General features: G+C 32.9%; 1 protein-coding gene across 1 annotated transcript; it reads left to right on the top strand.

Moving 5' to 3' along the window:
- Window positions 1-209: 209 nt before the first annotated feature.
- On the top strand, window positions 210-22,973 carry LOC118198409 (uncharacterized). Its single transcript, XM_035370072.2, has 3 exons — window positions 210-611; window positions 6,023-6,139; window positions 22,213-22,973. The coding sequence occupies exons 1-3, from the start codon at window positions 282-284 to the stop codon at window positions 22,948-22,950; spliced, it is 1,185 nt and encodes a 394-aa protein (XP_035225963.1). The 5' UTR covers window positions 210-281; the 3' UTR covers window positions 22,951-22,973.
- Window positions 22,974-24,027: the final 1,054 nt, after the last annotated feature.

Here is a 24,027-nt window from a genome sequence, read left to right as displayed (position 1 = left end):
ACTACAATTTCTTTAAAAGAAATCCAGTTTTAACAAAAATAATTTCTTACTAAACAACACTTAATACAGAAAGCAGACGATTTTAAAAGCTAAGCAGACAGCCGTGCATTTAAAGTCGTTTGCATTTCTGATGTAAAGGTGTTCCTGCAAACGATAATTTCTTTATTAAACCTATAATAAAACTTGCGTTTTCTTTTGCCGTCAGTCGTGGGGAAATTCCATTCGCTTCGCATTAGTCAATTGAAGACCTGATTTATTCAACTCAAATATCCGACAATAAAATGCCGAATCGAGGAGAACGTTTCCAACATAAACTGTGGCGTACTGTAAATGAATGCAAAACTGGAAGCATTTCTTGGAATAGTGCCGGGAATTCAATAATTATTAATTTTCCCAAATTTAAAAAAGAGTACCTTGAAGATGGTGACTTTTCCAAAAGTAATAAAATTCCGAGTTTTGTGCGACAATTAAATTTATATGGTTTCAGGAAAGAAATGAAAGTAAAAAGTAATTGCAGAGATGAACATGAATTTAAGAATGATTGCTTCATACGAGGAAGAAAGGACTTGCTGCGTCATGTTGTGAGAAATTCGTCTTCACCAAGTATACCGGTATGTTTATTTCAAAGTTAATTAAGGTTTTTTTTAAAGATTAAAAATTATTCAAATCCTTAATTTTAATATGTACAGGATTTCTATTTTTTAATATAAAAAACGATATTTAAAAAAAATCTCGTTTCTAAGTCAGATTTTATAAAATTAGACATTTCCGTTACTGCCATTCGGCTATAATTAAATGATACATTATATAGATTCTGAAATAGGTTTGACAATATTTAAAAATTATTAAACAAATGCTTTCTATTACACAGAAAATGATGAATCACGTAATTTTTATCAGTCATATTAGTGATTTTCAAGCTTTATTGAATAAAAAGGTTCTCCACCCCTATTGTAAGGCTTTTTTAAGTCAATAAGGTCGGCAGCCATCCCTTGCAGAATTTGGGCATACAAGAATAAAATTTCGAAGGTTATTTTATGATCTAAAAACGGGTATTGAGATGTATAGAAATTGAATAGCTATAGCTGTAATTACTATTTTAAAATTAATATGGACATATTATATTTATTGCAAAAGCTCTTTATCACTTGTTAAACTATTTAAAATTTATTTTATTTAAATACTTATTTATGGCTAAAATTTTTAATTCCTTACCAACCCAAATCTTTCGCATGCATCTGCGGAGTTTTTCTCTGCGCAGCGTTCGATTACAGCTGCCACCAGGAGTCAAACCAAAAGCTGTTTTTATTGTAATACCTAGAATTCAAGTAGCTCGTGCGGACAAGAGTAGAGATTAACCATATCTAAACTAATCAGATTCTTTTCGAAAAATTGTTATTTAAAAAACAGCTGGACGAACTAAAAAATACTTTTTTTTTATGATGTGTTTTTGATCTATAAAAAGTAAAACTCAACGATGCATGTTGACTGTTTTTCGAATTTTATCCACAGACAGAAGAAACAGAGCTCTTTTGCAAACAGTAATCAAGTAACTCGAATTAAATTAAAGAATAGCAGGGTTTTCTAATGCGGAGGACAATATTTAAATAGCAAGGAATTTTTGGCAGGACTTGGGAACTTGTTTTCATAACATAGCTGCGTAAATTCTGGAAAACTCAATTTTATTTTTACATATTATAAATTTATCTTATATCAGGTATTACTAAGCACTAGATAAACAGAACATAAGAATAACAAAATAATATGAAAATAATAACAAAAAGTAATTATTAAAATGGTTATAAATCTGTAGAAATCCTTGACTAATTCAAAATGATTTTAATATAAAATATACTAGTTGCTAAAATTCTGCTGAGAAATTTTTAGATATTTTAATGAGTTGATCAATTTTTAATTAGTAATGGTATTTTTTAAAAACTTTTGTTGCTATCAATAAACTATAAATCAACAGCTTAAAATTTTACATGTGTTTACAAAAGAAGATGCTCTAGGCAATTCTAATTTGATCAGATAAAAACCTATTGCTCCTCAATCAGTATCTGAACCAATAACTATTTATTTATTTATTAACTACAAACTAATTTACTTAATTAAAAAATTAACATGCATTTAAACTTACTGCTGTAAGAACACACACAACACACAAACACACACACACACAAAAAAAGGGGATTAGTTTATGATATGTTAAGTTTGGAGGAGTTAGCTAAGTTCTTATGTTTTCCCATTCATTTCAAAACCTGATGCTAAAAAACATTATCACTATGCCTCTTAAACAATTTTTCTATTTTCAGATAATTAATGAAATTAGAAATAACTTGGATTCTACATTTTTCATTGCTTATTAGGCAACATGATCTCTAATGCCTATTCATTTTATAGTAAAACATACAACTTTCAGATTTTTAGATCACCATTATCATCATCAGCAGCAGCACACATATGCACACAAAATTACTAATCACTAGTGAAGAACAATATTTTTTAATACATTAACAAGAGAGCAAATAGCTTTAAAATTTAGATACAACATGGGAATTTCAATCAACAAAATATTCCTTTGCTTTTAGTTAGCATAGACAAGCATTACTTCTTAAAAATATGCATAAAGAGTTATTCAAAAAAGATCCAATATTTTTAAATGTAGATATATTATTTACATAAATGACAATGATATCAAACAATATCATTAAACGTTTTATTATTACAGGAGATCATGCTTCAGATTCTCCTCTCACCAAGGAGTTTTTGTATAGTTTATATTTCTTGGATCGCCATTCGGATGGCATAGTGGTAAGGAGAGCCTAATGTGGTACCGAAAAGGCTGTGTTCAAATCCTCGAGAAGGCATGGTTGCAACTACCTGACCCTTCATAGAAGGCAGCAGTGGCCACCTACTAGGTGTATCCACAATAAAATGACTTTTAGCCTTAGGAATGGTCGATGCAAGTGCCCGTCATTGGATAAATAGATAAATAAATAAATAAATAAATAATAATAATAATAATAATAAAAAAAACAAAACACCATGTTTGGATGTAAATCCTAACGATGCACTTAAATTATTTACAAACCAAATATTGAGTATCAGTCAAGAAAAAAGCCTAAAAAGCAGTGATAATAACCATTTATAATTTACGTTACTCAAGATTACCTGAATGAATATAAATACACTAATAATTGTAAAATACTCTCCAACTATTACCCTGAATGATCCGATAGAATAATTACAGTTGGTCATCATTCTTCATGGATTAACTCTCTGGTTTCAGCTTCCTGTGACACAACATATATGAGAATAATCTATCATGGCACAACTGATGAACAGAAAAATATTATTACAGCTATGTTAGAGAAAGACTTTGAAGAAATGCCAGCTCATGTAAATAAAACTTTCAGTTAATGTTTGCAAAAAATATTGGAGGTAGAACTGCATATTAAAAATTCAGTAATTTGATTTGAATAAAAGATCTCAAATCATACTAATACCATCATTCATACTCATGCAATATATAAAATGATACTAGCATTAAAACACCATTATATAATTTTTTACCTTTAATTTCAAAATGTTATTTCAACTGAAACTTCACTGATCTTGAAAATATCTAATTGTCATCTGTTTTAACTAAAACATTACAGACTTGGGAACATAAAGTGAATAAAAAAGGATGCGAAATCTTTTTCAGGCAGATAATACTGCCATTTTAAATCACAAATTACAGATAAAATAATACTTTTCTGTTATCAGGATCTGATTCAGAGATGCATGCACGTGTTCTGACACACATATACATTTCTGAATCTGATCCCAATAACAGATTGATAAAATTTTAGGAATACTTGTAAAATAAGCACATTTATTTACAGCATGACAACCACAGTAGTAATAACTAATGAAAACTGTTAAAAAAAGCATAACAATTTTAATGGTTTACTTAATATATTCATAGCTGGATTCAAAAGAAATAAATTTTATTTAAAAGTTTTATATTCCAAGCTAAATTAAGACTTATTATATTGAAACAAGTACAGTGTGCTTCACAAATTAACAGAAAACAAACAAACAAACAAACACACACACACACACACAAAAAAAAAAAAAAAAAAAAAAAAAAAAAAACATTGAATATTTTTTTTTTAACAGAAAAAGATTTTTATTTCAAATTTTTAGGATTTGCACTTGAATATAAAGGAAATTAAAATATGAGATTCTCAAAATGTTTGTCATCCGAGGAGACAACAAAACAAAGTGTCTGCTTGAAATTCATAATAATCTGGTTAAGTTGATCTGCTCGAATCAGTCTTATCACATTTGTTATTGCTGTTTTTTGCTCTTCTATGTTTTTTGGTCAATCTCTGTAGACTTGATTTTTAACATAACCCCATAAAAAGAAGTCCAGGAGTGATAAGTCAGGGATATGGGGGGGGGGACAATGTCCATTGCCAGAGCAATTCAGGAAGCCTCTTGCAATCACATGTTTGTCATAGTGTAATAGTCCAGGACACCTCCTGATAAATGGTGAGGAGTTCAATTCTGCTAAAACCATGTGTCTTGGATTCAGTGGTTGGGTTAGACATCAGGAATTAAACTCAATAATTTGAGGTAGCATTCAGAACTTACTATCTGGACAAAAATATAGACCCAAAATGCCATCAGCACACAAACCACTCCTGTGGATGAAGAGGCTCGAAAATGACAAGTTCTGGCTTCTTGCTGCTCCACATTTGAAAATTTTTATGACTGATATAGCCATCCAACTAGCCAATATTATTTTCTCATTGGAAAAAATAACGTTGGCAGAATTGTAACTAGAGTTATTTATTTCACACATGATGTTGGCATACTCCAGTCATTTTCAATAGTATCTGGGCTGAAAAATCCCGAGTCAAGTTGATATTGACAACTGTTTCTCTATAACTGTTTTGCCAGCAGTGATGTTTTTGAATATCCTTTTTGTCTTTTGTTTGGTCTTCATGCCCACTATATCAATAGCCACTAAACCTATTCATTCAAATTTCGCAATGAATGCTCTTAACATACTTGAAGATGGTTTTAGCCTATTTTTAAAGGCAAAAGACCACTTCCTGAATGTTTCGACAGATCTCTGGTCACAGAGATAAAAAAGATTTTGACTAAAAAACATGCTCTGGTTGAAAATTGATACATTTTGGTGAAACCCAAAATATTTTTCAAAACTAAACAGAGACCATAAATCAGTTTCCTTTGGGTCCCTTTGCATGCATGCACAATTTCACTAGGCCCACCAACTGACAGGTTATTTAAATAAAAAGTTTGTTATACGCTGTGAAAGCTCCTGTAAATGTAACAACTGTGTGGTTATTAAAAAAGTAATGATAAAAACTTCTTAGACATTTTGAAAATTTTTAAAAATGGGCATTGGCATCTATGACTGTTTAGACAATTTGTGCATTTAAGAAATTGGATTTACAGTGACACACAAGTACAGATCTAGGTAGAACACAACAGAATAAGTAAAAATGATTATCAGTACATCAATAGTTAAATATATGATGAGAACTTATGTTCAGGAAGATACCTGTATGATATGTAAATTTCATTCAAGTATTTATATAACAAACAGGCTGCCTTTGCAATATGCAAATGAAATATTTCAGTATATGGAAATATTCACTGGGACTGCATGCATTCTAAAAAGAGTATGCTATGCCATAAATTGTCAAGAAAAATTACATTTAATAAAAACAAACAACAAATATTTTTCAAAGATAATCTAATATGCATTGAACAACAGCTTATTAAGCATGGTTCATAGTTCTCTTTTTTTTGGGGGGGGGATTAATTCATATAAGAAAAAATTGTTATTTTTGTATTTATTGTTTGAAAATTCCAGTAAAAAAATTATAAATTTTCCCCTATCTCTTCGAATATATTTTATGCAATCATATTTCAGATGATAAAATTAATAATAATTATAAAATTTCAATTATATTTGTATATTTTCTCCCTCAATTTTTAGAAAAAAAGAAGACCTGGTTTGCGAACTCTCAAGAAGTGGAGTATGCCAATTAAGTACATTAAAGAAGCTGATAACAGCAGGCATGAGAAAAGTGAATCTAGAAAAAGAGGAAGAAAGGTATTTAATTTCTCAGAATTTCAAATCAAATACAAAGCACAATGAAACTTGAGATAATTTTCCATTATACAGGATATTTATATTATTGATGTTAATATCTATTATTCAGGCTATCTAAATCAGTGGTATCCAACCGGTTTTGCCTTAAGGGCTACTTTTAATTTTCTGCTGTGCCTCGCAGGCATCAGAAGTTTTATTTTTGAAAAATAACAATTTTGTGAAAATATACAATTTTACCAAATTTTAAGTAAATGCGCTATTTTCCTAAATTTGAAGATAATAATTTCATGCAAATGTTATTTTCATCCCTGGATGATTTTAAATAATAAGGAAAATTAATACAAACCTACAAAAAACTGAAGAAAAACCTATCAAAAAATGCAAATATATCAAACTAATTTAATAAAGAATTAAAATTAGAAAATATACTAATAAACTAATTATTAATACAAGAAAATGTAATTGTTAAATTGCAAATATCTTATTAAGTCATTAACTTGTTATTAATGGGATTTGACTATTAATATCCTCTGACAAATTATTAAAAATTTGGCATATATTCTGAAACACAGCATGGCAGCACACATGGCTCTGGAGTCAACATAGTTCTGTACTTGCTTTTTATTATTTAAGTTAGGAAAAAGCCTGCTCATAGACGAATGGTGACCCAAAATTTCTTTCATTGTTAGTACGTACTTCAGCATGATTTTGTATTTAATACAGTCCATTAGTTTAAAAACTTCATCACTTTCATTATCTGTCCTTTTACGGGTTTTATTAGTAAGAAATTTCAGCATCCAATTTGTTAATAAAATAAAAAATTTTCCACTCAAGAAGTCACTTTTGTTATGTCTTATTCCCAGAAAGAATTTTGTTTGATCAACAGGATGGGTTCCAATAAAACATGTCTTGGAATCTTTTACATTCTGAGCTAAGTAACAGAAAGTTTTTCAACATGCTTAGATGGATCATACTCTGGAATAAATCCCAGGTCTAGAATGAGCGTAAATGATGGAAAATGTTGATAGTCTTTCTCCAATAAGTTGTTTCTCTGCAAATTGACGTAAGCCAGTAAAAGCAGATATTTGAGCTCACCATTTCTGATATGTATTTTCCTTTTCCTTGCAACGTGGTATCGGTTAAAAATGCCAAGTCAGTAAGCCACTTCATGTCATCCAATGTTCGGTCATAAATGCTTTTGGGTGAGAAAAATTTTGTCGACAGCATTCCAACAAAGCTTATTAAAACTTTTCCTCCACTTAATCCCCATACTTCTAAATGGTAAATTATATCACCATACTAACTATCTAGTTCATCAAGCAAACCTTTGAAAAGTTTATTATTCAAAGACCATCCTGGGATAAGATTTACAATGTGTACAATAACAGTCATTACAATGATTGAGACTGAACTTTTTTGCAGCTAGATTTTCCTAAACAAAATGCAGTGGTATGAATGAACTTTGGAAAATGTGTCATCCTACTTACAGAGCCCAGTATTATTCCAGATCATAGCCAGCACACTGTCAGTAGTGATTGCAATGATTTTTTTTTTTTACTGGTACATTCTCTATAAAAATATAATTTTTAACTGTCATCATATATGTCATGACCTCGAGTCTATATTGGCTAAATCATCATAATCAGTAGTTTCTTTCATGGAGTAGGCATAAAACACCATTCTCATGAGCATTAAGAAGGTTATGCGAATCAGTAACATCCAGTGGATTTATTAATTTATAGGGAAAATTATGCACATTTTTCCAAACCAGATCTCATTTGCATTGTAGATGTTGTTCACCATATCATCCACTCATCACGACACTGTATTTTGTGATAGAAGCACATCATTTATAGCTGAGATTATTTTATTTTTGTTTTTAAATTCATGAAATAAAGTGACACAGTCAGCATAGCTTTGCTCACAGTGGTTCATCTAAATATACTTTTTTTATACAATTAAAGAATGTAATTTACTTTGAAGAATGTTTCTGTGTGATTCTTTGCTTAATTTCTGAAAGTAAAAAGATTGCTTTACGCTTAAGCATTTAGAGAAGATTTCAATGATTGAACTTTACATTTATGTAAAGCAGATATTAGTGGGTATTTATTATTAGAATTCTTATACATGTTTTTATGATGACATTAAATTGTTTGGTACTGCTGCTAAACCACTGCATGATAAACAAATTGCTTTTTGCTAATGTTTGTTAATAACAGCTTTTCCTCCTATTCGTTGTTGGAGATTTTTCTCTCTCTTAGATACCTTTGGGACACCACTCATGTTGACAAACACACCACAAAATATATGAAATAATTAGCGTAATTTTAAAACTTGCTAGAAATAGTGCAATTTGATAGTCACTATTGCGAACTTTTATCACCTTATTTCAACTGAACTGATGACTGACAACCACAGGGCAGGATGGATGATTCAATGTTTGTGCAGACGTCCAGCAACGAATAGGGCTTGTTAAAGTAAGCACTATAATCGTAATACTCTGTGTAGATGAAACCATGAAACAGGACTGAGTGAAGGTGATAACAACCAAGTAGGTACACAAACTTATATGCGATTTCTAATCATACCTTTTTAGGGCTGATTTTTACATTAGAATTACAGTAATATTTTTGTCTCGTAGTCATACTGTGACTGTGGCTGGCAGGTGCCAAAGATAGAATTGTGGGTTATCATATGCCCATCAGCCAAAGGTTGGAGACCCCGAGTTGTCCTATCTTTTTTCTTACTTAAATCATTCAGCCAAATAAACGAGATATAATTTATACTTCATCTCTGAATTAAAGTCATGTAGATTATTGATATTAAAAAGAACAAAATTGTATTACATATAATTTTCATTATAGCCTTTCTGGTTTGTGTTAATACAAAAAGTGTCAAAATTTTTTGTTTCATTATTTTTAATGTTGGTACAGTTGTTGGCATGATAAAGACTGAGTCAATAAGTCAGCATGAAACATATTTGATGCAACATCACAATGAACATTACTTTAGGTGTTGAAGGTCATTGATCTGGCACACAATTTGAGACATAAACATACAGGGGGAAAAAAAATCGAAAAGTTTTCAGATTTTATATTATGCCCAAAGAAGTTTTTTTTTTTTTTTAAACAGTTCATGTGCTACCTTCATTTATTAAATATCATGTTCTTCACACTTAAACCATAAAATTCAATTCAGTAGCAATATCACAAAATAATTTAAAAAGAGCATATTTTTAGAATTTTCAATACACATTCTCGCAATGGAGATAAAAATAGTTCCCCCCCCCCTCCGTACAGTGTTGCCATTGCTCGCTTTGAAATCGCTGAGTTTTTTTTAATAAAAAATTCATTGAAAGTTTTATAAAATATGAAACAGCTAATAAATCAAATTCCAAATTAGGGCTTCCAGATGCCCATATTAGGGTGAAGGATTGTGGTATTCTAAATTTGACGGCTCTAGTTACCATTGTGTTATCACAATGCGAGAAACATGCTTACATTTATGGAGATATTAAATAATACACAGAGCAATAATATTTGTTGGCAACACTTTGAAAAGGGATATAGCCTTTTAAAGTTTTCAAAGCAAAATGCCAAAATGGAATTAATAGCCCTTCTGGGCAAAAAAACTGATGTTCAAAGAGGTTTTCAGAGATTTATGGCTAGGCAGTTATTCTTATTAAAAAAAAAATCAGTTCTTAGTGTTTCAGAGCAAAGGTGTCTAACCTTTTGCTTCCATGGTTCACATTAAAAGAAGATTACTGCCTAACATTAACAATGGCTAGCGAGGGGGGGACATTTAAGTAATTTAAACTAACACCACTTTTTAAACATTTGGAAATACTGTAGGTATCTGTTATAACTTGAAGACAAGAAATGTTGGAAACGGTAATCTTAATATCCTCATCTTGCCAAGCAATATATTTCAATATACAAACACAAACAATATAACTAACAGAAGATAATCACTTTGAGCAGAAGTTAAGTGCTTTGTTGCTTGCTTCTTCGTCCATAATGATGTTTGCTTAATGTGTTAATTAATAATGAGCTGCATGTGGCTTGGACATTCCTTTCTAAAGAATGATGTTTCTTATTTGCAGATATCTTCCAAAATACTTACTAATGTATTTAAACTTCATTATCCACAATATGCAATTAATTTTCTCTTGATGCATCAACATCAATATACAGCCTGACTAAGATAATGAACATAATGTAAAAAAAAATTAGGTACCGGAAAGCGCAAGCTCATAGAACTTTAGATAACTCTTTTTGTGGAGAAATAAAAAAGGATGACTACATATTATAAAAATGAAAAGACAAATTAAAATAATTTATTTTTAGCAGCAGAAACAGACCCCAACAAAAAAAGTATGAAAAACCATTTTATACACTATTTTTTTAATTGAAACATAAAAGAACAAAAACAGCTACTAATTATTTTCCTTATTAGATATTTTAAACTTGAAAAATGACTGCTCTAAAAACCAACAAACTTCTTGTTTAACAGAAATAATTTTTTGCTGAAAGCACAAAGACTGCAACATATGCTATTTGGCTCCCCCCCCAAAAAAGGCACTTTTTTAATGCAGGAAGTATAAAAGAAATACAAATAGTAATGAAATACTCCTTCTGTTTAAAAATATGGTATACATTTAGAACTTTTATTTGAAATTATGATATACACATTGCTGGCCATTAAAATTGCAACAACATGAAGAAAAGCAAACACAAAACTATACTTAAAAGCGCAAATTATTCCATGCTGCTTTAAGTCTATACCACACTTTATCAACCGTACTAGCTCGGGTAGGATAGCAGGCCAGTCTCTCAACAACCCATGACCAGACGTTTTCAATGAATGAAGATCTGGAGACCGTGCAGCAATCAAATACCCTGTGATCGAGGAAGGTCAGAATAGCATGTCTCAAGTTCAAAAAAGAACTATATGCAACACGTGGTCTTGCATTATCTTGTTAGAAGATGGCATTATTTGGCAGGCCTAGAAGATAAGGCACAACCACTGGTTGTAAGGTATAAAAAAAATTACCAATCTGCATTCAAATTATCATTGATCCAAACTAGAGATGTGCGAGTCATGCATCCAATCACTGCTCAAAACATTATACCAGGTACAGGGCCCCTACGCCAATATTGAATGCAAGTAGGCGATGTGCGGTCTCCTCGGAGCCTCCAGACACGTATACGGTCATCAGAATACTGCACAAAGAACCGGGACTCGTCTGAAAAGACCAACTTGTGCCACTCTTGTATCCAGCTTTGCCATTTTGGCGCATCAGAGTCACCGCCTCCCTCTATGCTGCATTGTCAAGGGAAGCCGAAGTAATTGTCGTCATGTTGACAGTCCACGCGGCTGCAAACGTTGACGCAACATATAAGCAGATATTAGGCATGTTGCAAACATGCCCATTTCCTGACTAATGGTCTGTGATGTGGTTGTACGGTTTTGTAGGGCTGACCTCATACTATATCTGTGCTCTCGGGCATTGAGATCCTGAATGCAGTTCAATATGAACCTCAGAAAGCCACTGATTCCCTATTCGCATAACAGTGACTGGATGTTGACTAGTGCGATGGCAATATCACGGAACAATAATCCACAATTGCGATAGGCAATGATCCTGCAACTATCGCATTCCTACACTTGCTGGTAAGCATTTCTTCTTATTATTCGAAACATAACACAATATTCTGAGCAAACTACAACCTTACAAAGTGCTTTCCAAATGAGAAATTTACTGCATAACTTTTCTTTTATGTAGAAATACTAATCATGGGCATATCCCAACCTCTTCTTCCTTTCATGTGATTTTGACACTCATCAGATTATTCCTTCCTGGTGCTGCAATTTTAATGGCCAGCAGTGTATTTACAACTGCAATTAATATTGAATAAGTGTGTAAATGAAGTTCCGTTTGTGTGGGACCTAGCCTTTTCCAAAGCATCTTGCGAACACACAAAAGTAGTGGAAATCATCCACTAAAATGAAGGTAATCATTCTTAATATAAGAAATCCTATAGGAATTCTAACATATACATCATGTTTCTTAATGTGAAATTTTAAGGCTCTCTTAATTTCACCAATGTAAATTAAACCACAATGACAAGGAATCCTGTAAATACCCCAGGAATTCATATCCGGAATGGGGTCCTTGAGTACGCAACTCGGAATTTTATTGATGGGAGAATAAAAGACTCAAAAGTTAAATTTCTGTAAAATACGTGCAATTTTATAGCTAATTGATGGAAAAATGGGAATGACAATAGAATTCTTATAATTTCCTAAAACAAGAGTGTGCCTTTTGGTGTGCTGAGATGAGAATTTTTTAACTGCTTGATTAATAATGTCGGGTGAAAAGCCTCTGTCAATAGCTGCTGCTTTTAAATAATTCAGTTCTTCATCAAGAGACAGTTTGGAAGAGCAAACTAGAAGTGCACAGAAACATAGGAATAAAATGAAGCTAACTTTTGTTTAGTCGGATGACATGTTTTGAAGTGTGGTAGAAGGTAAACCATAGTACTGAAGTTGGATGTGTTACGTGTGACCAGAATGTCAACGGAAGGGAATAGCATGTCTCAAGTTCAAAAAAGAACTATATAGCAGGATCAATGGAATTCATTGTTGAAAGAACTTTATTTAAATCATCTTTATCACCAAACAGGGTAAAGTATCGTCTACGTAGCAGAACCATACCGGGAAGTTTAAAGTTTAAAATAATTTTGATTCATAATGCATGTACATATCAGCCAAGATGGGAGTGGGGGGGGGGCTTCCCATGACTAATCCCTCAGTTTGCTTCCAATATTTATTTTGGAAAAAAAAAAGAGTTTGTTTCATACAGAGTTGAGCGAGAGAAATCAGCTCATAAATTTCGATGCAAGGGAAATGAAATTCACGAAGTCTGGTTTCTAGAGATCTTAATGCACCCTCCACTTGAAAATTGGTGAATAATGACTTTACATCAAAAGAAACCATTAGTAAATTTCTAGGAGAAATGCTTTTAACTTTTTTTACAGACGCTATTGAATTTTTTATGGTGTACATGTTATTATCTAATAGAGTTCAAAATCTAGAAACTAAATATTTAGCTAATGGATACGAGGCAGTACCTAAATTTGATACAATAGGGCGGAAAGGAATACCACTTTTATGAATTTTGGGAAGAGCATATAATCTGGCACAATTCGCAACAGATGGGATAAGCGAATGTTTTAAGTTGCTTGAAATGATTTGCGAAGATTTGATCGCAGTTTTTATTTTTGAGAGGTCCGAAGGTGAAAGATCTTTAGGGATTGGATTATATGGTCCTTCGTTTAAGAGTTTAGTGACACCATCGATTTAATTGGTTTTATTCATGACGACTATCTGGCCACCTTTATCAACATTTGAAATGATAATATCAGGGTTAGAATGAATTTCGCGTTTAGATTTGTTTTCAAAGGCTTATACAGTCAAAAGTCGTTAATCCGGACTCGTCGGGACTTCGGCGATTCCGGATTATAGATCATCAGTTTAAATCTGGTAAGATGGCATGCAGAAATTATAAAATTAAAAATATGAAACCATAATTTATGAAATAAAGAACAATTATGATCTAAAGAGTATCAAAATTTACAAAAAAAAGCTTAATATTTATTTGTTTACTTTATTAAACATTTCTTTCAATGTAAGTTGTTTAAGTTGCTTCGTTTTTTACGTGATAATACATTCTCTTTAATTCTATAAACAGACATAATTTCTTGTTCAGTTACAAAGTTCCGCTGTTCAAGTTCTATAATTGCTGTGTCTACTGACTAATTTGTCAATCGAAATTTTTTCGTTTTCAATAACCTCTGTCACTTTCTTCGCTATCGGAAGTGAATTATAATGACGAGGAATTTGATTTAAATCATATCAAAGACAGAGTACATCGAGATGAAATACTACATTTAGTAAGGAATTATAAGCCAAACAAAATAAAAAAATCTGCCCTGAAGATAAGGATAGTGATGACAGATCAACTTCCAATTCATTGCGTGCCCCTCGCGGCGTTAAAGATAAACAAAGTTTAGATAAACAAAGGATATGCCTTTATCCATTTTTTGCAGCAATTCCACATTTTGTTTAATGAACTTCGAAATGTACTTTCGCTTTGTAGATCTTTTACATATTAGTAAATATATATCAGAAATTCTATTTGACATAATCGAAAGTTCAAGCTTACTTTTATAAAATTGCTCTAACAGTCTGCAAAAAATAATAAGCCGGATCCAATTCGAAAATTAAGGAACAACGCAATCTGCAACACTAACTGAAATAGATAATTAGATAATTTTAGCTTAGCTTATCCCGTCCGTTATACATTAAACGCGCATTCGTAAACGTATTTTGTGCACGCGCACACGCAAATTAGCAGTAGTAAAGGTCTTACGTGCATGCGTCACGTAGAAAGTTTGTAGCTTTGAGGTCCGGATTATAGATCATTCCGGATTATGGGTGTCCGAATTAACGACTTTTGACTGTAGTTGAATTTCACATTATGAGCGATAAGATGCTTAATTATTTCTCTCTGTGTATCTGAAATTTTACTGAACTTGAAAGCTTTTTTGATAGGAGCCAAAATCTTTGGAATCGAGGTTTGTGAGAAGTTAAAATTATATTTTAGAATTCTCTCTTCACCACACTTCAAATCATGTCATCCGACTAAACCAAAGTTATCTTCATTTTATTCCTATGTTTTCTGTGCACTTCACATTTGCTCTTCCAAACTGTCTCTTGATGAAGAACTAAATTATTTAAAAGCAGCAGCTATTGACAGGGGCTTTGAACCCAACATCATAAATCAAGTGGTTAAAAAATTCTCCTCTCAGCACATCAAAAGGGACACTCTTGTTTTAGGAGATTATAAGAATTCTGTTGTCATTCCCTTCTTTCTATCAATTAGCTATAAAATTGCATGTATTTTACAGAAGTTTAACTTTCGGGTCGTTTATTCTCCCATCAATAAAATTCAGAGTTCCGTACTCAAGGACCCCATTCCGCATATGAATTCCTGGGGGTATTTACAGGATTCCTTGTCAGTGTGGTTTAATTTATATTGGTCAAACTAAAAGAGCCTTAAATTTCACATTAAGGAACATGAAGCATATGTTAGAAAAAAGGAAACACAGAAGTCTTATGTGGCCTAGCAGTGTTGGTCCAAAAATCACACTTTCAATTTTTTTGGAGCCAAAATTATTCAAAAAACATCTTCAACTGGTGAATTAGATTTTATAGAGGCATTTTACATTAAAAAAAATCTTTCTTTTCTAATTAACAACCCTAATTCCAAACCATCTTTGCCTTCAGCCTTTAAGGAAATTATGTTCTAGTTCTCATTTCATCAACAGAGGGTGGCAGTAGCTTATCTCCTATCCAGTCTTTCTTATCTTATTTTATCTAATCACTATATCTTATCTCGTTCATTTGCACTTTTGCAGCCGAGGATTATTGTTCAGTAAAATCATCGAAACTAGTCCTGCAAAATTTGAAATATAACACTGATTTTTGTTGTTTTACTTCTAAATTAATACTTGTTCAGCATGTTATTATATTGTAATTATAAGTTCACTTGTTAGTAATTCTTTAGTTAAACCTCAGTAATCTTTACAACTTTATCAAATGTATACATCTTCAAATGGGAGTAGTAGTTAAGCACTTCATATACATTAGGGAAGAGCAGCAAAATCAATGGAAATTTTTGCTTATTATTAAACAAAATACACAGGTTTTTAAAAAGTGGAAATATATTTGATATGAAGTTGTTACACCTGAATTATAATAAAAAGTCTCATAGCAATGGCTGAACAAAGTGCCGGTCAAATGATGTGATTCAAAAGGGCTGAAAAGCTACACATCGTTTATTTAACCACTTGCGCTACAACTAAACTTCACAGTTGCGGTGCCATGCGCTACAATATAACAAGCGGTAATGTGTCTCATTTACACCGCTCCGCGTCTGCGAGTGCAATCCAGAGCTGTAACTCAAGAAATAAACAATCTTGCTGTTAGATGACATGTGCACCATGTTATTTTCATTTTGGCGCACGGTTTGAGACAAAAGCATCTCGACGTGCGTGGCACGTCTTTTTAGCGCAAGTGGTTAAGAGCAGAAAAAACAATAGAAATTTCTGCTTATAAGACCTAATAATTTTTTTTTTTTTTGGCTTTGGGGACTTGAGATGCTTCCACTGCATCTCAAGTCCCCAAATTACAAAAAGGATTATTAAAGCTGCCCAAAAGTGCATGCCTAGGAGCTTTGTAAAGAAGTACAAACTGTTCTGGAACACAAGACTAAATGGCCTTAGAAATGCAAGAAACACAGTAAGAAAGTGAGCAGAAAAATTGAACGAACGGATGGCCTGCATCGAACTTAGAAAAAGGCAAGTTACTCTTAATAGAGGCATTACAAAGTCAAAGAGAGAAACCTACTGAAAGTTTATCGAAAATATTGACTTTAGAAGAGATGGCATATAAGAACATAAATCTATCTCGAGCTGATTGTCTGCATCAAACTTAGAAAAAGGCAAGTTAGCCTTATTAGGGCCATCACTGAGTCAAAGAGAGAAACCTACTGAAAGTTTATTGAAAGTACTGACTTTAGAAAAGATGGCACTGAAGCCCATAAATTTATCTCAAGTTTAAGCAATGACAGAAAAAGCCATACACTGGAGCCTATGGTCTTTAAAAGCAAAACACTGATCAGCCCAACTGAAGTTAGCTACTATAATATGCCTCTGTTAGCTATCTGAAATTCAGCATGGAGGATTGAAGGAAAATCCTGAGGAGAAATACAAAAACTCATCCAGCAACTTTGCAATCTTTGTCAACTGATGATCCTTTCATTATAGAGGAAATTGACATTACCATCACCTCTATGAAGAACAAGGCTGTTGGCTGGTTCTGACATAGTATTCCTGGAATTTATTAAGAACCTACAGAATACAGGAACCTGGAATTTCTAAGGCCATACAGGCAGAGACAGTTGCTTGAAACTAATTAACCTAACTTGGCAGAAATAGATTCCGCACCAATGGAAGAAGGCTGAAATAATCCAAATCTATAAGAAAAACAAATCACAAAATAATGTCAGCAGCTACAGGCCTGTTTAGCTCATCAGCACATGCTAAAAAATAGCAGAAAAAATAGTTGAGCAGAGGCTACAAAACTTCTTAGAGACAAGGGACAAGCAGGAGATTAGCAACAAGCAGGTGCGTTTCCACCAACATCATTCAATAGTTAACCAAGTCGTCAAGCTCACACAGACAGTTGAGGAAGAATTCCATTGTAAACAGTCCACTTTGGCTGTCCTGATTGATTTCAAAGCGACCTATAATAAAATCTGGAGAGAACTCCTTTTGTGTAAGCTGAGAGAACACAGAGCGACAGAAAACATGCTGAAATGGATAAAAAATTTCCTAGTATAATGCCTCATCCAAATAAAATTTCAAATTCAACATCACAATATAAGTAACTAAGACAATGCCTTCCACAGCGGGCCATCCTCAGAGTCATGCTAGAGATATAAGGATAGCAAGTGAGAAGACATCTGGTGTCTTGTACCTTTTTGATGATGTTATTCTGTGGGCTACCGATAGAAATATCTCCCAGCTTGACAACATTACTCTTAAACAAATCGCAGAATAGGCAGATTACAATAAAATGACGGTAAGACCCGAAACAATAGTATACTAAGTTTTTATTCTATCAACCAAACTGCTGAAAATCTAGCTGGCTTAGAAAGCAGCAAATCTAGATGGCATCTTGCTTCCCAAATACTTCGGAGTTAGGCTGGAAACAAAACTTTCATGGAATAACTATATTGGAGATATTGCCAAGTGCCAGAACAGATTAAACCTTCCCCAGGGTTCATAGCCACATTTTAGTTAAAAAAATTTAGTTAAAAAGCCATCTAGATTTGCTGCTTTCTAGCTGGCTTAGAAAGCAGCAAATCTAGATGGCATCTTGCTTCCCAAATACTTAGGAGTTAGGCTGGAAACAAAACTTTCGTGGAATAACTACATTGGAGATATTGCTGAGTGCCAGAACAGATTAAACCTTCCCCAGGGTTCATAGCCACATTTTAGTAAAAAAATAAGCACTTATAAGCACTTTTCAAGTGTTTTTAAGGAAAAAATAAGCACCTGCCTAATTACATTATACACAACTGCATAACCTTAAAAGAAAAATTAGTCTTGCAATTTAAAATATGAGCAATGCAATATTTATTAAGAGAACGAGCATTACCTCAACAATGGAAAACAATTAACTTTTTTTTTTTTTTAAATTTTAAATGACAATTCAATTTACAGAATTACTTTACAATGAGAGAAAAAAAAACTATGCAGAACTAAACTATATTACAAAATTTAATGATGATATTTCAGTTGAAAATATAGAAAATAAATAATAATAAGCCATATTAATTGTATTCGTTTGGCACCTAATAATAAATACAATTTATTTTTCCACTCATTAATATTTAAATAATTTAACTTAAATCAAAATTCTGAACATTTTCTAAATTTTCATTGCATAACAGTTTTCCCTTAACATATATCCCAAGCAAAGTAATTTAAGTAAAAAAGAGGCATATTTCTGAAATCAGAAGACGGGAAATTGCTTCATTCAGTCATCCTTTAACAGTAAAAGCTTAACTAACCCGCATACTCGGAAATTCCCGAATATTCCGGATAGTAACTGGAAAAAGAGGAGTGGGGAGAGATTGTAGCCGTTCTTTAGATTTAAATTTAGGCTAAATAAATGATTTTGACATTTTGATATGTGCATCATATAAAAAACAACGGAACTGAGAAATATTTTGCTTAGAAGCACAGTAAAACTCTTTTAAGTGTTCATAAGCAAATCTCAGACTGAACATCAAAATTAATTAATTAATGCAAAATACCAAAAACGTTATTGCGCAATACGTGCGGCGTAGTTCTTCCATATGTGATATTACGCATCGGAATCAACACCTGCCGGTATTGGGACAAAAAAGAACTAAATAAAGGAAAAGAAAGAGACTTACTAATCTGGGATGTTTCTGATTCTAATTTTCAACAGACTATATTAAATTTCCGGAATAGAATCAATCTTCGCTTGGGTTGGGTAGACCGCAAAAACTTTTCGTCCTATTCAATCCAGATTGGACAGTGACAAAAAAAGTCCGCTGCTTCAATATTAGAGGTTTTGCGGAGAACCTCCCAACCTCCGTACTGTATAATGTATTGGCAAAGAAAATGAAATTATTTTGACTATTCGATTACTTTCCTTTTATTTAAGCCATTCCGAATATTATTCCTTAGAAAGCTAATCTGTGTAAAAACACACCCATTTTTGGAAGTTTATCTATACTTCAGCAGTTACTGCAACTATATTATTATAAATATTCATACATATGCTCATAATATAAGCATAACGATCATAATAAACACGAATATGAACTGACCACGCGGAATGAGAATGCAAATTATTAAAATCTTGATAGAAATTCAAACATGTGTAGTATTTGGGTGGGAGGAAAAGAATACCGAATGTACCGGAATTTTCTACGTTTTCGCAATTCTTTGGCCAATAGAACAACGTGCACCTGTCTGTACTCTCGCGCGCACCATAGGTTTACGTTAATGCAGAGGAAGGGGGGGAAAGCAATTTTTGGGAGTATGATTCACCATCTGACATTGCATATAAGGAAGAAAAGTTGTTTATTTAGTTTCGGCTTTAGTACGGGGAAAAAATGCGAGTTCATTAAAAACAAACGATTAAAAAAAAGGACTAAAAGCAAAAAATAAGCACTGAAAACAAAAAATAAGGGCTTTAAAGAAAAAGTAAGCAGCACCTATAAGGGCCTTTATATTTTATTTTCAAATATAAGGACTTATAAGCACTTGTAAGGACCGCTATGAACCCTGTTCCCAAACGACTCACTGAGATAAAGTAGGGCTGGACACAACAGGTTCTCACAACTGCATATAAAACATAGTCAGACCAACTATGGACTATGCATGCAGCGATCTCCCTGGCCAGCAATCCCATCCTTAAAAAGCTTGACAAGGTTTCAGAATAACACCTTGAAGCTTACAACCGGTGGTGTTCTTTCAACTCCAGTAACACCAGACCTCTCGAAACAAGAATAAGCTCGCTCTTAAATTTTTGGGGTCAAGACGCATTGATCATATACACTGGAACAGCTACAGACCAGTTAGTGCCAGACTCAAGACTCAAGTGACTCCTATACTAAATGCTGAACGATTAAAAAAATGAAGTAGAAGTTTAACATGGGCACACCAGAGTCTCTCAAGCATCATCAAGCTGTTTTCATAGTGTTACCTGTGAAACACATATCCCTTCTATAGCAAACAGCACCCAAAAAAAAATGGCAATCTCTGAAGAACTTAGAAACTGGCTCTTGAAATAATCTACATGAGGAACTCGGAAGAAGAATGGCTACATGTCTGTATTGACAGATCCAGGCCAAGACTGAAGAAGTAAGAAAACAGCAGGATCAAATAAACATTTGCATGTGGTGTTCCTAATTGATTCACAATAGCCATCACAGCTCTTGTAAGCAATGCACCCATTAACTGCAATAGGACCCACAATGAACACGAAATCCTCACAAAACTTATCACCAATTGGTTGGATCATCCACCAACGACAGACTCAATATCATGCTGGTATCCACAGGAATGAATTAGCTAAGAAGGAAACAACCCTCTGGCAAATAGACATGCCAACCTTCCTAATATCGGCCAAGCACATTAATGAAGCCTCAGTTAAAAGCAAAATCAAGAGCTCATGAGCAGTGGGCCAAAGAAAGAAATGGGACAGCTTACTTGCAAAAGGTCCAATTCCAAAAATTCTACCCAGACCACTCACCATGGCAGAATTCAGGTTGTGCATTGGGCAGACTACCTCTGAGCCAAATTGCACAGCTTTGGTCCGGCAGACAGTGCCACATGTCCACTCTGTCAGGATGGAAGAATGGACAGATGGTACCTGCAAAGCTGCAGTGAACTTGCCCACACACCAACCATGCAGCAACAGTTAGATCCAGCCTGTACTGAGAATTTCATCGCCAGATGCCAGAATTGCCAAGGACTGGCACTGGCTAAAGTGCTTCCACTGAGACGACTGCAGTTTTATTTCTGGGGTGGACTCATACACCCCTGACTAATCTCCATTTATTATGGTATTCAGAAACTCAAGATTAGTTACCTTGAGAGAAGTAAATGAACTGATGAATATGTATATCAGCAACTCACTCGGTGGGAAGCAAGCGGTGACTGGCACACATGCATGCACAGACCAAATTCAAGCATGCCCATTAAGGTGTCTTTTTCCACTATGCACAGGAAAATTCCAAAGTTGGATATTTTTAGACAAACCTTGTATATACATGTTTACAAATATTCCTAAGAGTTTACCAAATCATAAGCATCATTAACATGCACTTCCAGTTATTTGAAATGTCCCCCAGATACTTTCATTAAAGTTTGATGATACATCACTAATATACATACCTAAATAAGAAGGTGTAGTTTGACACTTAGTAACAATTGCAAGACTATTTTACTAGCAAGCAATCAAGGTTACACAAATTTCTTTAGTTAGAGTACCCAAACTATTGCAAATAGAGCTGCTTTTCTCACAAACTTCTGCGTATTACTAGTCCTTAAATACTTGCATATTTAAATAAAAATCCTATAATCTATCTGCCTAGAAATTATGTCTTTTAAATGCAAAGACAATACTTTTTTTTAAATGCCAATTTTTTAAATCGCACACTTTTACTTAAGTACTATTTGGACTTGACTAACATCTAAAACAGTGCAAGTTATTTAAGCACAACTTGCAGTTTTACAAATATTATGATGTATTACTTGCTACTGTAATTGTAAAAACTACTAAAATATACATGCAATTATAATTTCTGAGAAAATTATATATGTAAGAGGTTATTAATATTCACTAAATGTATATAATCTTTTTTTTATATACAAAATATTAATTATTTTTCCTTTTCTTAGGGTAGACCACCCATCAATAAGCATACCCAGAAAATCAAAGACAATGAAAATGATCATAGCTATGAGAGGAAACAAAGAAGATACATACAAAAAAGTGCAACAGAGAAGACTAATGCCACTATGTCCTTAAGACAATGTGTAGAAGATAATGAGAACAGAAAATGTGAAATCAAATCAAAAGTAGCAAAACTACAACAGCATAAAGAAGTAGTAAATCAATCATTAACTTGTGGTTCAAAAATACAAGAAAAAATACACACAGAAAGCACTCTAATTAAGGGAAGAGACAGGCTACAATATGTAAGCACTAAGAAGGAAAAACAGATCACTTTGCCACAAAATGTTTCTCTTCATCAAATCTTAGCACTGAATGAGATTCAACCAACAAACAATATAGCAACTCAAAGAACTACAGAACTTCCAGAAAATAATATTTTCCAGCAAGGAGATTTCAACAACATCAAAGAAAATGAAACAAATGAAAAATCTAATGAGACATCAGATACAGTATTGATGGAGGAACTGAAAATTACACCACTGGATAGTGCACAATTTCTTAATGATTTTATACTTCCTCCTGAGTCCTCAAACAGATATAAACCACACAGTTATTTCTATGATTCTAATAACCAAGATATATCAGCAGAATTCAAAGAACTCAGAGATGCATATTTTAGATCACATCACCCTTTCAAGAACACATACAGATTTAATTTTTGCATTTGTCCACGTTTTTAATCTTCACATTAAATAAATTTTGTTATCCTATAAATTTCAGTTTTTATTGTTGACTCAACAAAATTTCAACCTTAATTTATATGTTTCATTATTTAGGTATAAAGCATTTAAGCAATACCCATCTAGAAGTATATACTATATGAAGGACTTTCAACAGTCATTCATCTTTAGCTTTATTTATAGGCACTCCTTCATCTTAAGCTTTTTTACAAAAGCAGCTTTTATTTACATTTATTACATATCAGGAAAACAATGAATCACATAACTTGTCAAACTATCAGTATTCTTTCTTTCAGTGGTTTTAACTGTTGCTGGGGAAGCTTGACGTAGTTTAAAACAATTTATTACCCGCTTCAAATCTAGGGCTAAAAGAACACTTTTTATTATCCTTAAAACAAAACAAAGCAAAATAAATAAATATGAAAGGTTTCAGGTTTTAAATTACATCCAAAGGGACATTTTTTTAACGTTTTGTGTGTTATCTTTATTTATAAAATATCATGTTCTTTGCACTTAAACCATAAAATTCAGTTCAACAGCAATGTCGCAAAATAATTTGAAAATGAGCATATCTTTAGAATTTCCGCTGCACAGTTCCGCATGCTGGAGATAAAAGTTCCCTCCCTGTAGAGTGTTGCCACTGTGGCTTTTAAATCGTTGAGTTTCTTAATAAAAATTTGTTAAAGTTTTACAAAATATGAAATCGATAATAAAAGAAATTGCAAATTTGAGCTTTCAGATGCTATATTCGTAGTAGGATTACATCATTCAAAATTGGATGGCTCTAGGTACTGTTGTTTTATCACAATGTGAGAAACATACATACTACAGTTATGCAGATTCTTCGTTATTTAATTTCTTCAAATATAATACAGGCGACAGTATTTGGTGGCAACGATTTGAAAAATGATACAGCCTTTTAAAGTTTTCAGTGCAAAACTGCAAATCGAAAACAATGGTCCTTCATTGACAAAGCCCCTTTACACTAAATATTAAAAAAGCCTCTTTGGGTGTAATGTACAATCTGAAAGCTTTCAGACTGTACATGTCAGGGAAATAGCCCCTTTGAACTTGCAC

The sequence above is a fragment of the Stegodyphus dumicola genome, chromosome 8 (genome assembly GCF_044657685.1).
Source record: "Stegodyphus dumicola isolate Sdum_Otavi_A_Nest chromosome 8, ASM4465768v1".
Classification (NCBI taxonomy): Eukaryota; Metazoa; Arthropoda; class Arachnida; order Araneae; family Eresidae; genus Stegodyphus; species Stegodyphus dumicola.
Note: the sequence above shows the minus strand (reverse complement) of the source record. Positions and strands in the feature narration are given on the sequence as shown.